The sequence below is a fragment of the Myodes glareolus genome, chromosome 1 (genome assembly GCF_982192425.1).
Source record: "Myodes glareolus chromosome 1, mMyoGla1.1, whole genome shotgun sequence".
Lineage (NCBI taxonomy): Eukaryota > Metazoa > Chordata > Mammalia > Rodentia > Cricetidae > Myodes > Myodes glareolus.
The window spans coordinates 95819005-95837051 of NC_142026.1; the positions used below are offsets into that span (position 1 = coordinate 95819005).

Genomic DNA, 18047 nt, shown 5'->3' on the forward strand with positions numbered 1-18047 from the left:
ATTTTTCCTTTGTATGTTCCAAGTGGTTGAAGTCTGTAATAAAGAATTGCATTATATGCCTTAGTGTAGTAATCACTGAAGACTGACTATGGGGAAAATCAGACAGGTGTTCCTAGATTTATATGAAAAACAGTTTGCTCTTTCATAAAATTTGTCTCAGAATTATGAACAGAGAAAAGTGGGGAATTGAGGAAATTTGTCTTTTGCTGAGAAACTATCCTGCACAAAGAACGTGAGAGTCACAGGAGTCTAATGAACTACATCACATACAAAACTCTCTATTTTGTTTTTTTTTCAAAGTTTATTAAATTATAAAAGTTTTCATTTCTGCCCCTCCTCCCAACACCCTCCCACTCTCCCCACTCCCTCTCCTCCTCCCTTTCCATTCCAAAGAGCAGTCAGGGTTTCCTGCCCTGTGGGAAGTTCAAGTTCCTCCCCCCTCCCTCCAGGTCCAGGAAGGTGAGCATCCAAACAGACTGGATCCCAAAAATCCATTATATGCAGAGGAAACAAGTCCCAGTGTCATTGTCAATCGCTTTTCAGAAAGACTCCGGGCCAGCCACATTCAGAGAATTGGGCCACATTCAGAGAATCTGGTTGGATCACGTGCTCGTTCAGTCCCAGTCCAACTGGCCTTGGTGAACTCTCATTAGATCCATCCCCTTGTGTCAGTGGGTGATCGCACCCCTCGCAGTCCTGATTTCCTTTTTCATATTCTTCCTCCTTCTGCTCCTCATTTGGACCATGGGAGGCCCAGTCCGGTGCTCCAACGTGGGTCTCCGTCTGTATCGCCATCCATCGTAGGATGAAGGTTCACTCTGGTCTTGCCTTCTTTGCTCACGTTCTCTTTCCTTCTGCTTCTCGTTTGAACCTAGGGAGTTAAGTACAGTGTTCCAATGTGGGTCTCTGTCTCTATCTCCATCCGTCGTCAGATGAAGGTTCTTGTTTGATTTTTTTTATTGAGATATCATCTAAATGTGTATATATTCCTAGTTTGTCTAGAACTCTTTATTTAGACCAGTCTAGCCTCGAACTTACAGAGATCCACCTGTTTCTGCCTCCTGAATCCTGGAATTAAAGGTGTGTGTCACCTCACCTAAGACAGGCAAAGTTCTTCATACAGGGGCCAACATATTTTTCTTTTTATTCTGTATTATTCTGAGAGTTAAGTTTGCTCCTACTCCTGGCTCCAAGTTTGGCTATGTTGAGTTCATCTGAGTTGAAGTTTCTACTAAAATTATTCACTGAGATTTACATTTTATTAATTAAAGATAGTCTGTTTTTTTAACTTTTTCTCATTAGTAGTATTGAGTTGAGGCAATTTAAATTTTTCTCTTTTCCCTCCATGAATATAATATTATGTTAAAATTATTTCCAATAGCTCCATTATTGGCAACATCCAAAATTCCATTATCTTTTCTCTCTTTCTTTCAGCTGCATTGCTCTGTTTTTCATGTTCTTCCTGTTCTTGGTTTTGTGGTCAGTAGTTGTGCATCAAAGCCATTTGTGTATTCATCAAGACACACTAAGTTCCTTCCACAAATGACCACATACAAAGATGAAGACGAACATACTCTATTTATCTTAGAAGCTCCCTAAGCCATCTGGTACTCAGAAGCAAACCCATCTCTGTTTTTTGTATTTAATGTATAGACTCCTCAAAAGCTAAGCTTTCATTAAATATGGAAGGGATTTCAAGTTTCTCATAATCAACATTTATTTTTACATCTACAAAGGTAATTTATGTGTCATTCTTATTTATTATTTTTATTCTTGAATTGGGAGTAGTGTTCTTCAGCATGAAGAATGTCACAACTTCTCTGGGTAAAACTAACCTGTCAAGAACAACTACTATACTCCTACTCAGGTTATTAACCTCAATTGCACTCTTAGTTATGATTTTAAAATCCATTACTTGAAATATGCCATTTCATCATTATGTAACCATTTGTCACTTTCACTATCCATATTATTTTTGGCAAGCTGAACCCTAGGATTATTAAACCGTAATTTCTTATTTCTTCTGCTCTTATTCCTGAAAATCACCACATTATGTTCTTCATGTATTAATTTCTTCAAGTTTAGTACTTGGTATGAGTGGAGACATGCAGCTGCATTTTTACTAATTCAGTTTACTTACTGTAATGTCCTCTATGCCATCAAAGCTTATTGCATCATGTATCAGAATCCCCTCTCTCTGTCTGCACATCCCATTGTATTTATGTTTCATAATATGTACAAATTTGACTCGTTTCCACATTTTAAATGTTGCTCATACTGATGCTGTGAATATGGATGCACAAATCTTTCAGAGATTTTGGATTCAATTGTTCAATTGTTTTTGTTTTTTTTTTTTTTTTTTTTTTTTTTTTTTTAGTAAATTTTATTAAATTATAAAAGTTTCCATTTCCACCCCCCCTCCCAACACCCTCCCACTCCCCCTACTCCCCCTCCTCCTCCCTCTTCGTCCCCCAGGGCGGTCAGGGTTTCCTGCCCTGTGGGAAGTTCCAGTTCCTTCCCCCTCCCTCCAGGTCCAGGAAGGTGAGTGTCCAAACAGACTGGATCCCCAAAATCCATTATATGTAGAGGAAACAGGTCCCAGTGTCATAGTCAATGGCTTTTCAGAAAGACTTCGGGTCAGCCACAGTCAGAGAATCCGGCCAAATTCGGAGAGTCTGGTTAGATCACGTCCTCTTTCAGTCCCAGTCCAACTGGCCTTGGTAAACTCTCATCAGATCCGTTCCCTTGTATCAGTGGGTGATGGCATCCCTCGCAGTACTGACTTCGTTTTTCATGTTCTTCCTCCTTCTGCTCCTCATTTGGACCTCGGGGGGCTCAGTCCCGTGCTGCAATGTGGGTTTCCGACTGTATCGCCATCCTTCGTCAGATGCAGGATCTATGGTGATAAGCAAAATATACATCAGTATGGACATGGGCCACGGCCGATTCAGGCACCCACTCCTCTGTCCAGAGAGCAATCTGGGGGATCTCTCCTTGGACCTGGGATCCCATATATACTCAAGTCTCCTGTAAACCCTAAAATGGGTCCCTTAGTTGAAATATAATCTTCCCTGATCCCTTGTTCATCCTTCCTCCCTCCCCCCCCATCCCAGGCCACCAAGCTTTCCCCTTTCTTCCCCTACTCCCTTCTCTCTAACCTTCTCCCCTTCCATCGACCCTCCCTCCCCCCCATGCACCCGAGGTTACCTGGGACTCTTGTCTATTTCCTACCTCCTGGTGGATAGCTAAATAATCTTCATCAGGTTCATCTTCTAATTTAGCTTCTCTAGGATCACGAATAATAGGCTCAAAGACCTTTAATTATGGTTAGAATCCACTTATGAGTGAATACATACCGTGTTCCTCTTTTTGGGTCTGGCTTACCTCACTCAGTAAAGCGTTTTCTATTTCCATCCATTTGCATGCAAAATTCAAGATGTCATTGTTTTTTACCGCTGAGTAAAACTCTGGGAGTCAACCTCCCTCAGGACCCAGCAATTCCACTCTTGGGAATATACCCTAAAGATTCCCGATCATACTACAAAAGCATTTGTTCTACTATGTTCATAGCAGCACTATTTGTAATAGCCAGAACCTGGAAACAGCCTAGGTGCCCCTCAATAGAAGAATGGTTAAAACTGTTGCATTTTTATAAATATTGGTGTATAGTTAAAGAGACTTTGGTCAGAAATATAGGCTTTTGTTTTTGTTTTGTTTTGCACTTACGGTACAGCCAACAGAAAGCATGACTTTCTTTCAGAGGGTCCTTTTCCATCAGTGCTCTGAAATCTCCTCTTAGGTATTTTTTTGTGAGACAAAAATAGGTATTTGGAGATTTGTTTTATTTTTCTAGTGTATAACCATATCAAGGTCTTACAGAAATATTTCAGGGAATTCTTCCTTTTGTGAACCTGGGACCAATATGATTCTAGATGTACATTTATACACCTCAGCATGAACTGTATGTATCCTGGCTGTGGTCCATACTGGTAACCTATCCTTGTCATGGCAATAAGAGAAAAGGATAAATAAAGCTTCTTCATCATATCACACCCTTGGTTTGGTGCCTTAAATAATCTGGTATTCTCTAGAGAACTGTCAACTGCTCCTAGGGGTCCTGGATAAAGGCTAGGACAATGATTATGATTGTGATGGCTCATGCAAGATGTCAGACACTCCAATTGTTACACCTCTGGAGTCAGTGACATCTTCCTAAGAATGGTTATTTCAAAATTTCAGGGACTGTTTCCTGAAATTCACCATAATGTCATCCTCAGAATAACAAGAGTGAATGTCCAAGTCAAATTTAGACTGGCAAATCATTTAGAATCGTCACTAATAAATAAAGTCGAACATTAGTACCATTGCATTTGATTACACCCAGATCCATTTGATCTGGAAAAGGTGTTGGGTTTTTATATCTATTTCCCAAATAGTTTTATTGTTGTCATCTTACTTGAATGGTTATTAATCCAAGAATTAGTAAGAAAACTGGAAACCTTGACCTCTTTTTTTCCTACAATGTATTTATAATCCATTCAAGGGAACATGGAGACCTGGGTGTGGGCTTCAGTTTTAAGTTTTCTAAAATTGTAATACTCTACTTGTAAGAGAGTCTCGGTCGAAGAGCAATGTCTGTAACACACAGTTAAAGGGCATCCTATACCCTAGATGAATATATTATGAAGATCAAGAAAGCTACAAACTGAATAAAAGTTAGCAAGAGGTTAATGTTCTTGCCTTGATGTGATTTTAGCACACTGTGTACATGTGTGGTATTATAAGAATGTACCCAGTAATCTACAAACGCTATTTGTCAATTAGAAGTTTGAAATACTACAAAAAGACTTCTCTTGGAACACAGAATACAGAGAAGCTATAGGAATAATTTGAATAATCTCTATCAAGAAATAGGAACAAAACAACTATACAATTAAAAAAAAGGAATTTAGAGCCCTTAATTTTATCTTTTCTAATGTTATTACTAAACACAATAAAAATCAAACAAAAATTATACTTGCTTGTTAGCATACATGGAATATTAAAAAAGCATCAAAGACTTGAAGAAGGATGAAGTTACTATAGCTATTTATTACCTAAATCTACCTCAAGGTTGAAAATAGGATTGTTACCTCTTTTCACAGGCACCATCTGGACCCAGCAGATTCTCAGCCTGATTTATTTTGATGGCCACCGGAATAGTACTGAAAACATTGAAACAATGGACAGAGTACCATTCTTTGAGTACAATATACATAATTTAGACTATGTCAATATGCCGTCACCTCGCATCTTCGCTTCCCACCTTCCATATTATTTAGTGCCAAAAGGTCTCAAGAATAAACAGACTAAAGTATGTCATAGAACTTCGAATGGCCAGAAGACACTTAAGGTCATGCTCAACCTCCTTAGCGATCAGGGAAATGCAAATCAAAACCACTTTGAGATACCATCTTACACCTGTCAGGATTCAATTGTTTGGAATCAGAAGTGAAAGCCAGAAATGGAGTAGTTGGATTATACAATGGTTCTACCTTTGCTTTATGAAGCAATCATTACACTTTCCCTTTGCAAATGAACCACTTATATTTCTTCTTGCAGCATTGGCACTTATGATTTTCTGTCATTTGTTAAGGAATAGTCATCATAATAGAACACAAGTGGTGTGTCCTTCTTGTCGGTTTCCGCTTTCCAAATGATTTGTTATAGAGAGCATTTTTCTCCTGTGTTTAATGGATGATTCTAGACTCCATTTGAGAATCGTTTATTGAAAGTTTTAGTTAGGTTGGTTTTGTTGTTGTTGATTTCTGAGGGTAATCCTGTATCAGATAAATGACAAAAATATTGTTCCCATTCTATAGGTGAACTTTTCACTTCATTGAATCTGTTCCCTTTTATCTAGGAGTTACTAAGTTTAGTATAATCAATTTAATGTTTTTAATTTTGGGCTGTCTGCACTTGTAGAGACATATCACAGACACCACTGTGAAATCCTATGATGTAAATCATCCCATTGTGTCTCTGTACTTGTAGAGGGATATTCAAAGTATGACTGTGAAATCCTGTGTGTTAAATCATTCCCTTTAAGTCTCTCTAAGAGCATCGTAGTTTAGTCCCTTGCTTTTATATTTGGCCAATTTTCATTTGTTTGAAATACATTGTAAGGTGAGAATTCATCTTTGTTCTTTTGTTTATGGACATCTGATTTACCCAAGAACATTTGTGGAAATGAATGACCTTTCCCACTTAACGTTCTTAACAGCCATATCAAAAACCATTTAACCATTATAAGTGAGAGATTACTTCCTGGAAAGTATATTCTCTCCTATTGATTGATTTCTATATTCAAATCATAACCACACTGTTAGAATCACCATGACATTAAAATACTTCTTTGTGGGTAGAGATAGTTCAGTAAAGGGGTTTGCTGCCAGTCCTGATGAACTAACTGTAAACCTTGAGGCACACATGCTGGAAGAAGAGAACTAGCTCCTTTGAGGTGTCTAAATTTCATACAAATTTTGAATAGATTTTCTTTTTTTCCTTTCTTTTCTTTTTTCCTTTTGCAAAAATGAAAAAAAAACACTGCAATTTTATTACAGACTGCATAGAATTTGTCGATTGGTTTCTATAGCATCTTTAAAATAACTCTCCTCAGCTTGGCAGTGGTGGCACACGCTTTATTTCCACTACTCAGGAGAAAGAGGCAAGCATATATCTGTGAGTTCAAGGCCAGCCTGGTCTACAGAGTGAGATCCAGGACAAGCCCCAAAACTTCAGTGAAATCCTGTCTCAGAAAAACAAATAAATAAATAACAACTGTCTTCCATTCATCAGTGTATACTATATGTTTGTTCCTGTTTTCTTTTTCTTTCATCAATATTTTGTTGGTTTCAATGGACCTGTCTCTAACCTTTTCTACATTTATTCCTAAGTTTTTTAATCCTATTGTTTTAAAGTTCATGTATTTTTATCTTATTTTACCATTACTCATCACTAGTATTTATAAGTTCAACTAATATTTGTGTGCTGATTTTGATTTTATAACTTACAGCTCTGTAAAAATCTCACTGTTCTAGCAGATTCTTTGCTTTCCCTAGTTTTTGTGTTACATTATGAGATCATACTGCTGTCCATTTTATAGAGGATGTTTTACTTCTTTGCCTCTAATTTAGATGCTATGCTTCTCTTTCTTGACTAAATTATCTGCCAATTATTTCCCAGTAATATGTTTAATGGAAGTAGTAAAATCTGATGGAATGCAGACATCAGATAAAAATAACCACATTCTTCTCAACCAACTGTGTTTCTAGCCAAAAATATTGAATTCACAGGTGTTTTGCAAGGATGTACTTGAGCTCTTCTGCTCATTTGTTGATGTTGTTATTGAACAAAAATATTGAGATGGGTGTAGTAGCTCCTACCTCTAGTCCCAGCAGTTATGGGACGTTATGAAAGGAAGACCATCCTAACTTTGAGAGCAGCCTAGACTACATACTGAATTCCAGGCCAGCTTAGGCTACAGAGTCTCAAAAGAACTGTGTTTTATTAATGGTTTATTCTGTATTAATGACAATAAATAATAATTTCAGTTTTTCTTGACCCTGTTTCCATTTACTTTTGGAATCTTTACATTCCAAAAGTAAATCCTAGCTGTTCATGTTACACACTGGTCTGTAACTCGCACCTCCATTATAAGGTCAGTAACTTCTCAACCCATGACTTTTTCAGGACCTCAGGGGCTCAGTGCTTAAAATCTGTAGTTTTCTGGAAAAAGAACTGAGTGACAAAGATGTGGATTCTGTTGTGAGACAAGCTACATTTCAGAACATGAAATCTGACCTGCGAGCAAATTATGAAGATATAATTAGAGAGGAAATTGGGACAAGAAATGATGAGGGAACATTCCTCCGCAAAGGTGAAATTCACTAGTCTGTAGTAGCAGAAAAATTGTTGAGTGTTCCTGAAGTACTTTGGGGAAATAATATGTGTTTTTAAAGTATTTCTCCAGGTGATAATGACATTTGGAAGCATCCAGGGTTTCTAGCAGTTTTAGTAAAAACTCTGAAAATCTGACAATTTCACTTAGAAAATAAACATGGCTTTCTTTCCTTATAAGGCACACAACTCAAATTTTAAAGTAAGTCAGCAGTCTTGTCCTAGGCTCTAATGTTTTGTTGGGGATTTTTTGCCTTATTTTGGTTTGGTTTGGTTTTGTTGGAGGTGTGTGTGTGTGTGTGTGTGTGTGTTTGTGTGTGTGTGTGTGTGTGTGTGTGTGCTTGTGTGTATGTGCTTGAGATAAAGAGAGAAAGAGAGAGAGAGAGAGAGAGAGAGAGAGAGAGAGAGAGAGAGAGAGAGAGAATATGTGCTTCTCAGTGTAGTCTAACTAACCACAGCTACCTTAAATTCATAATCCTCCTGTCCCCACTGCACACACCCCCCAAAGCTAGGATTATAAGTATGATCATGCATTGCCTAGACAAGAACAATTTTATTTACTATTTTTCTAGGATATTGGACAAAATTGAAAATGTTGCTTCCTCATGTGTGAGATTTTTTTCATCATAAAAATTAGAGCGATGTTTTAGTAACTTTATTTGACATGAGTTCAATAAAGTAAACAGGCAATAAACTTGTTATGATCTCAGTATATGCCCAGAGATATAGGTAAGAATGAACATTTCCATCTTGATACCCTTTTAACTTATCATTGCTGTGAGTATTAGCATATATTTGAATATTGCTGGGTTTTTATATTTTTCAGGAAATCTTTTATTTTGTCTCTTCTGCCACTTACCATCAGTTCTCACATCCTATTCCTCATCAAGCCTTAACGTCTTACCCATGATAGCTTGCCATCCTTTCCAAATGCAAACAATAATATCATCCTCTCAGACAACTAAGAAAACCAAATGGATATTTTCATTCTAATTAGTGTAATGATCATTTCCAATTCCTACTCAGTAAAATCACAATGTTAACTGTTCTGAAGCTCTATGTCACCTTGATTTGACTTGCTAAAAACCTCTGGGTCTCATTTTTTTCTGTTTAAAAATGAAAAACTAAACAGCATATACCTCAAAAGACTGTGTTTGAAATATACTGTGTTTGAAGTCTAAGTGTTTTCCTAGTATACTGATTGGCACATAGTAAAATGTACTTTTAAAATTCAAATATTTTTTGTAACCTCTAAGGTGTTTTTTTTCTTTTAAAAAATTGGCTACAACTCAGTGGTAGTAGCTAGTGATACCTATTTATTTTGTGCTGCTCTGAAGTTTCTTCTGTGATGAGAGGAGTGATAGCCAGCCTAGCCCTCCTGAGAGTGATTTGCAGTCTGAGCTGAAGAGAGTAGAGTGAGTTGGGTGGACTGTGCCCCGATATTGCTACTTACGTAGGTGCTATTCTGTGCTTCTCCCATTAGGAACCATAGGAGACTGGAAGCATCACTTGACTGTGGATCAGGATGAAAGATTTGACAGAATATTCTACAGGAATATGAAAAACATACCCTTAAAGTTCATCTGGGATATAAATGAGGAGTAGAACTTTAATTACCATATGAATTAATCATAAAAATGTACTAACCAAAGGCCATACTGTAATATTAAAATTAATTTCTTTCATTCATTTAAGAATGACTTATAAAGCACAATTCTTTAATGAAATAATTAGTTTATGCTTAGTTTCCTGACCATAACATTGATTTCAAATGTAGTTTTTAGCATTGGTATCTTTCACAATAATGGTATAACAAAAAACATAAATCATGACTTGTAGTCTTCAGAGATTCTTCTCTTGTTCACATTTTATTTATCTTTAATTAATTTAGAATCAAATAAACATTAAATATCCATTTATTCTTATATTTAATTTTAATTGCTTTCAAAATCAATACGACTGTTCAAATGTGCTCTGTGAAATAAAGAGAGATGTTATATGAAAACATTTATGCCTTTTAAAATTAATATAACAGATCTCAGTTTGTAGTAAAGACATAAAAATAAAAGATTAAACATATGCTGGTTCAAATGTGGATGCCCAGGATCTGGGCCCACACCTAGGGACATATGTGGGTTCAAGGGCCATGCTGCTATTGGGTTCATGACATTTTAAATGACATGTACTGGCTACCAGGTTCATGGTGACACCTGAGCTCAGGCTGCTTGCTATACAGGACTATATATGAATCCATGGTCCAATTATAGCTGGATTCTGTTTTGATCAGTGAAGAGCGAGGGTCAAGGGGATATCTTTATCTTGCCCACACCACCATGTAGCAGATCATGGGGCTAGCTCTCTCACTCTCAGTCTTCAGGTTCTGCTCACCCACACCTGCATGAGGAAGAACAGCTCTACTGTGCTGTCCTGAGGAGGTCCAGGGCCTGTTCTCCAGACTGGTCACAGTCAGTGAGGTGTAGGGCTAACTCCACAGTCCTATCTTCACTGCTTTTGGTGGATATAGGAATCATGGAAAACAACACAATGGCAGCATGGCAGGGTAATAGACCCAGACAAGTCTCCTGAAAGCAATATAGGCCCAGTCGACACCATGGCCCTGGGTGGCAGTACAGACTACTCAGATCTACATGGGCCTGACAGAGACTCAACCCTTGGACAGTAACTTGACCCAGGTATCAGCACAGACTCCTGATGTCTGTGCAGCCTTTAGTGGGTCTACAGTTCATGCACATGACAGAGTGGGAAAAACAGATCACCTGTGTAGCACACTAGAATTTACCCTGTTGGTAGGGGGCAGGTATCCAGGTCTGTGAATATGAGAGCAGGATAGCTGCACCACTTCTTCTTATGCCAAGAGATGGTGTAGACATAAGTCACAAAAAATCCCACACCAGTTTGGAATTATGATTAATAAAAGGATTATTTATTTAAGGGGAAATCTTACAGATCACAGTCCTAGACAACATCTCTTTGCTGAAGAAAATATTAAAAAATATTATGGATGATGGATACCAGCCATTTGGGCTTTACAAGAGCACAAAGCAATTGATAAACCTTCATAGGTACCAACAGCTCTACCTTTAAAAGGGTTAACTGAGAAACCAATATGAGTTAAGCAGTGGCCACTAGCTGAGGAAAAGTTGCATGCTTTAGAACAGTTGGTAAAAGAACAACTAAATGCTTGACATACAGAACACTCTACCAGCTCTTGGAATTCTCTTGTATTTGTTGTTAAAAGGAAATGTGGAAAATGGAGAATATTGAAAGATCTAAGGACTATCATTGAGATTATTCAACCTATGGGCCCTCTACAATCTGGAATTCTTCTGCCTTCTCTGTTACCAAAGGTATGGCCTCTCATAGTCATTAATTTAAAAGATTATTTCTTCAGTATACCTTTACAAGAATAGGATAGAGAAAAGTTTGTCTTCACAGTGTCTACTTATAATAATTCTCAGCCTACTAGAAGATACCAATGGAGTATTCTCCCACAGGGAATGCTAAGTAGCCTCACCCTGTGCCAATACTTTGTCAGCCAGCCAATGGAAATAAATCATAAGCAATTTCTTAAGTCAAAAATCTACCATTACATGGATGACATTCTGTTATCTGATTCAAATATAAAATATGACTTATGACTTTTTTATGACTTTTTCCAGTTAGTTTCAGCAGTCCTGGATGACAGACCTTAATTGATGTTTGGGATTTATTTCAGGGAGGAATAAAAAAAAATATGGAACAACAGGGAAGAGCAAAAGGTCTTGAGATTTCCCAAGATCAAATTCTTGGCAAAGGTCCTTATGCTGATCCACAGGTCCAAGCTCTTTATGATGAAGAAATCTTTTCCCTATGCCACAAAGCAGCCTTAAATGCTTGGGACAGGGTTCAAGAACTAGGAAAAATAATTGAATCATATTCCAGGGTTATACAGGAACCGAGAGAAACCTTAACTGACATTTTACAAAGATTAGTAAGGCTATACAAATAGGAGTAACAGACCCAGAAGCTAGACAAATAATTCTTGAATCTATGGCTTTTGAAAATGCAAACTTAGAATGCAAAAAATAATTAGGTCATTAAGGTTTAGATCAGCACCTATGGATGAATGGATTCTGCATACAATGAATACTTAAACATTTGACTATAATTCTGAATCTTGGGTAGGAGAAGCAACTTCCAAAGTAGTGAGGAGACATCAAGTTGACAAATGTTTCAATTGTGGTAAAATAAAAGTATATGTAGAATGTGGGGTAAAGGCTGACATTGGACCAATGAATGAATGTGAACAACAGACAGACTAGGCAACCTGAAATTAAGGGGGCTCTCATAGGCCCTCAAACTAAAAAAGTGGCCCAGTCATTCCCAGTTATAGTGGTGAATGTGTCTAACCAAGAAAATTAAAAAATTCAATGCCTGCTGTAAAAAGCAACACAGGGCTGAATGATGGGTTAAATGTGGAGGGTGAATCAAAAAATCAAGTAGAGAGAAGGGCTACTGCTGCTTTTTAAAGCAAAAGAGACCAAGCTCAAATGGGCTGGTATCTTTAAGGCTATTGGCTGAAGGAGCAGAAAAAGATCCCACAACACCTCCCCTTTTTGTTTAAGCAAGAGAGTTCCAAACCCAATACAAAACTATATACACTAGGAACAGATATCAAGTATAAGATTAGAATTGCAATCAGCATAAACAATATTAAGCAAAGAACATATGCTAAGTGTTTTTAAAAAAACATTCTATCCTAAGAAGTCTAAGTCTTATATTTGCTGTGGGAGCTCCTTCCGCTCCTTCAGCCAATCGCTGCTGAGTTACCAGTCCATTGGGGATGGTCTCTCTCTCTTTAAAAAAAAGCAGCGGTTGTCCTCCTCTCCCTCTCTGGCTTCCGGCTCCGCTTCCAGCTCCTAGACTCCTTTCCTGTTTGCGTGGAGGGGCTGTTGTCTGGGACGGTAATCTGTAAGTTTTTTCCCCTTTGAATAAATAACCACTCTATTAATCATAATTCTAAACTGGTGTGGGATTGTCTGTGACTTACGCCTTCATGTATTGGTAATGGCTTGTCTAGATCATTAGAGGATGGTAAGTATGACTATTTAATCTTCAACCCCAATTGAAGGCCTAAGAAGGGGGATAATATTACTTGAGCAACAGGAAGTACAATCAAGTAGCTTCCAAAGCAAGCAATATATGACAGAGTCAATTAGCTAGCTGAGCAATCACCTAAAGTCTCATTTTGCAATGTTGAAGCAACCAAATTTGGCTATGGCCTAGCATAATTGACAGACCATTTTCAGAGGCAGGAAAATTTTCAAAACCATCTTATCCTGTCTTTGCAAGATTTAACAGCCCTACTTATCCATTTTCAGATATCATGTAACTTGTTAGTGGTTGAGGCATTGTCAGTTCCTTGCCCAAATGCCAGTTTTCCCAAGAAGAAAGCAAGCTCCAAGTGTCTTTGGTGCTCAACTTTCTCTCTGGAATAGATTTGTGCTGTCAGAAGCAGTCATGTCTCATGTCAACAGAATCCTAAGTTATTTAAATGCCATGTTCTATAGATCATTGAAGTGACGGAAGATTACTTGTCTAGAGAGAATACAATCTCAATGTATCTAAAGAACCTAATTCATCTGACTGTATGTAGAGTAAGCATGCACAACTATTGACCTATAATAATTAATACCTGTATAACTTAAAGACTAAAACTTTATGTAAGAATATTAAATAACCTGTAAACAAATGTGCAACAAATGAGGACAATGACCTCAAAACGTTAACAATATATAAGCATCTTGATCAGAGGTAGGAGTAATATATAAAGCAATATGAAAATGCATCCTAAAAGTTGTATCAATATACAAAATGTCCTAAACAGAGATAATAATATACATATATACAATCTGGCGCTATGTATAGGTGGTGCGGGAGAATTATCTGTATTCTATCAATCATGTATTTTAATAAAACGCTGATTGGCCAGGCAGGAAGAATAGGCAGGTCAACCAGACAGGAAGTAGAGGTGGGGCGATGAGAACAGGAATATTCTGGGAAGCAGGAATCTCCCTCGCCACTCTTGCACAGACCACTGAAGAGGCAGCATGTAAGTTCCCCAGCTGAGAAAGGTACGGAGTCATGTGCTAACATAGATAATGATAATGGATTAATGTAAGTTACAAGGACTAACAAGGAGCCTGACCTAATCGGCCAACCAGCTTTATAACTTATAGAGTTCTCTGTGTGATTGATTTTTCTCTGGGAGTTGCCAGCTGTGGGGTACTGGGCAGGAACAGAAACCCCAACAAGTTGGCTCTGTCATGTTACATATGGCGCCCACATGGATAACTGAATCCACAAAAAGCCTGAGAAAGCTTGGGAAAGAATAGAGTAAAGCATGGTTTCTTGGTAGCAGCAATTTCCTGGGTCTGCTCTGCTTGCTAGAGGCAAGCAAGCGCTCTCATCTAAGAGAGGCTTCCTGACTCAGCTTTAGCTGCTAAACCTTGTAGCTCTTTTAAAAGGTCCTGCCATGAAACGCTTAAATAGTGTTGATGAAAAGCTGAACGCATGCTTTTTGATTTCCAGTCGTAGCAGGAAAAAAGCTGTACTGTTTTAAAATGCTGGTTTTCTGGGCTGTCCTGCCAGGGCAAACTCTGACTCTTTTAGGCAGGCAGTCCGACTGAGTGTGGTCTGTGAGCAGAATGCTGCAGCTAGCTGGCAAGGACCTTGAAACGCCATAGAGTTGTGGCAGTGAACACAGCTCTGGCTGGTATCTCAGCCTTGAGGCTGGAAAGCTAAGGAATGGGCCATCAAAGCCACGGTTTTAATCCTCTCCAAAAAGACTCATGTAGTCAGAAAGAGAGATATACAGTAAAGAGAGTTTCAAAGAGGAAGAAAACCTCTAACTGGTTTACAGTGTGTTAAAAATATATGCAGGCTAAAGGTTAAAGTCATTAAAAATAAATAAGAAAAAAAGGGAGACATAGGGTGTGGTGGTACACACCTTTAATCCCAATGCCTGGGAGGCAAAGGTATATTGACCTTTGTGACTTCAAGGGGCAGATGTAGATTGACCTCTGTGACTTCAAGGTGTGGTAGTGCACACCTTTAATCCCAATGCCTGGGAGGCAGGGACAGACAGATCTCTGTGAGTTCAAGGTGTGGTAGCATACACCTTTAATCCCAGCACTGGGGAGGCAGAGACAGGAGGATCTCTGTGAGTTCAAGGACAGCCTGGTCTACAGACTTATTCCAGGACAAAGATATATACAGAGAACCTGTCTCAAACAGCCAAAAGTTAAAAGTAAAATTAAAAGAAATAGAAGTTGAAATAAAGCCGCATAAAAATGGAAAATACACAGAGAATCTTGATACTGCGTGTTATTATGCTCTCTTTGAATTGTTTGAATGCTGAGGAAGGAGCAACAGCTGCTAAAAGACTTTTGTTTATAAATGCTGCTGAACTAACCCAAGATAGGTATTTTGAAAATACCTTGGCTTCAAAACTGAAGTCAAAAGGTATGGTACTTTGGAGAAGAGATTTTGCTTTTGTTTCCACAGAAAATGAGAGGCTATGGATTCATTCTGAGTTAAGAAAAATCAGCTTTGATTAACGGAGGCCACCTGAGAAATCTCCGAAAGGAACAGATGGCCCAGATGTCGAGTTCTTCATCCAGAACAGGTTCCAGACTGCTGCCTGAGATGATCGAGACTCACAGGATACTCCAGTCAGAACTTTATTATAACTCTAAATTTTCTTTAGGCTTATGATCCCCATAAGATCATCAGCGCCCCCAACCAGCAGGAAGTAGCCTGAAATACTATGCCCACATTTCCAACAAATGGACTATGGGTATTTTCCTTTGTTCAAAAAAAAAAAAAAGAGGGAAATGGTGCGGGAGAATTATCTGTATTCTGTCAATCATGTATTTTAATAAAACGTTGATTGGCCAGGCAGGAAGTATAGGTAGGTCAACCAGACAGGACGTAGAGGTGGGGCGATGAGAACATGAGTATTTCTTCTGGGAAGAAGGAAGCTCTTCCTCCACTCCTGTGCAGACCACCAAAGGGGCAGCATGTAACTTGCCCAGCTGAGAAAGGTACGGAGCCATGTGGCTAATGTAGATAAGGATAATGGGGTAACATAAGTTATAAGAGCTAATAAGTAGCCAGAGCTAAGGGCCAATCAGTTTATAACCTAATGTAGACTCTGTGTGATTTTCCTTGGGACTTGCTGGCTTGTTGGGGTACTGGGCAGGACAGAAACCCCAACAAGCCAGCCCTCATTCTACATATATGTGTATAAATAATGTAAAAAAGTAACAAATATAATTTGAACTTGTATCTAAATACAAAGATTATACCAACATAAATTTTCCAGAAATAATCGCTCACAAGTATTCACTCTGTTACCCACTATTACTATCCACCCCCTTTTTTTCAACAAACATAGTTTTTATCCCAACCCTCTATCTAATACAAATAATAATCAACAATCCCTAAACAATGTTCCCAACCCTATGGACAAACTGTTTTGGGATGAGGGTGTTGTCTTCTAGAATTGCTTCCCACAGTCAGTGGTGTGATGTTGTCATTAGTAAGATCCTGCAATATTAAAGTGATGGTTAAGTTACAAAATTACTGCCTCGTATAATTGGAAACAATTTCCAATAAGTTGATAGGTTTTTTTCCTCCAAGTCCTTATTTGAAATTCTGGCCAGAATGTCATGAGAAGGTGCACATTATAGCATCTGGTACCCCCTGAAAAAAGAGAAGCAGTCTTATAGTAGCAATGTCTGCATCACAATGTCATCTCAACTAGGTAGAGTTGTTGATGGAAACTTCTTCCTGGAAACTTCAAAGACTACTGCAGAAAAGGATCTGTAGGAAAACCTATTGTTCATCATGAGAAACTTAAATATCATTCATATAAACATACATTCAATAAAGAATATAATATAGACAAAAAAGCCATGGAGAAAGTAAAAATTTTTCCTAAAGTCTTTCTTCTGTTCCATAACAGATGGCTCCTGATATGAAACAGAAAATCTGAATGCTTCTTTTAACAGCATGCTTAGATTTAGAGAAGTACAGAGCTATTGTCCAACTCCAAAAGCAGTTGAATATATATATATATATATATATATATATATATATATGTGTGTGTGTGTGTGTGTGTGTGTGTAAATGTAAGTGTAACTTATACCTAGATTTATAAAACATATTCTGTTTTCTAGATGCTCCTTAGTGGAGAGTTATTTTTTTTTCTGTCAGCATTCAAATATCCAGGGTCTCTTTAATTTTTGATGATGTGTATTTTCCTGCAAAGATAAGAACAGAACCCTGCCCCAACCCTATATGGCTATCCTTACCACCTGTATGGTTGTCACCATTGTGGATGAGCTGTTATTTCTCTGTTTCAAGAGGTTCTCCTTTTCAAAGCATATGTTTATTAATTTTAATGGTATTCATTATTTTTTTCTTCCATGGAAACAAGAGCAAAACCCCTTCTCCAAAGTAGTACATCTCCTACTTTCCATTGTGAGATCAACATATCATTGAAATACACTCTTTGATTCAATTCAGAAGTTTTTTTCCCTTATCAAATGCCTCTCTGCTGCTGTTGTTCCTTTCTCATTAGCATTAAGATAATTCAGAATTAAGAAAACATTATGCAGTCTATTTCTGGGGGTATTTTCCATCCCTTTTGGTTTGTTCAGCATATCCTTAGTTGTACGATTTGACCTTTCTATAACTGCCTGAACTGTAGGATTATTTGGTATACCTGTATTGTGCTTTTTATTATAATAAGCAAAAAATATTTTCAGTTTTTAGATACATATGCCAGACCTCTGTCTGTCATTATTTGTACAGGTATACCCATGATTGCCTTAACTTCTAATAAATTTGTGATTACTGTATTGGTCTTTTCTGAACTCGAGGCAGTTGCACATTAAAAGAATGAATATGTGTCTATGATGTGGTGTACATATTTTAAGTTACCAAATTCTTTAAAGTGGAACACATCCTTCTGTCATATTTCATTCCTTTGAGTACCCTTAGGGTTACTCCCTGCAGGCAATGATGTTTGATTATAGAAAGAA

The 18047-nt window shown here is 37.8% G+C and overlaps 1 protein-coding gene and 1 pseudogene across 5 annotated transcripts in view; both read left to right on the forward strand.

Annotated features, from left to right (window-relative positions):
• LOC125394470 (amine sulfotransferase-like) overlaps positions 1–9945 on the forward strand; it is a 36483-nt gene extending 26538 nt beyond the window's left edge. For all 5 annotated transcript variants that reach the window (XM_087900725.1, XM_087900776.1, XM_087900752.1 and 2 more), the window contains 2 exons: positions 7732–7918; positions 9422–9945. In XM_087900725.1, the coding sequence (XP_087756851.1) occupies positions 7732–7918; positions 9422–9543 (309 nt within the window). In that variant the 3' untranslated portion in view covers positions 9544–9945. The remainder of the gene's footprint in view (positions 1–7731; positions 7919–9421) is intronic.
• A 604-nt stretch (positions 9946–10549) lies between these two features.
• The window catches only part of LOC125394617 (radial spoke head protein 4 homolog A-like), a 32984-nt pseudogene continuing 25486 nt past the window's right edge, over positions 10550–18047 (forward strand).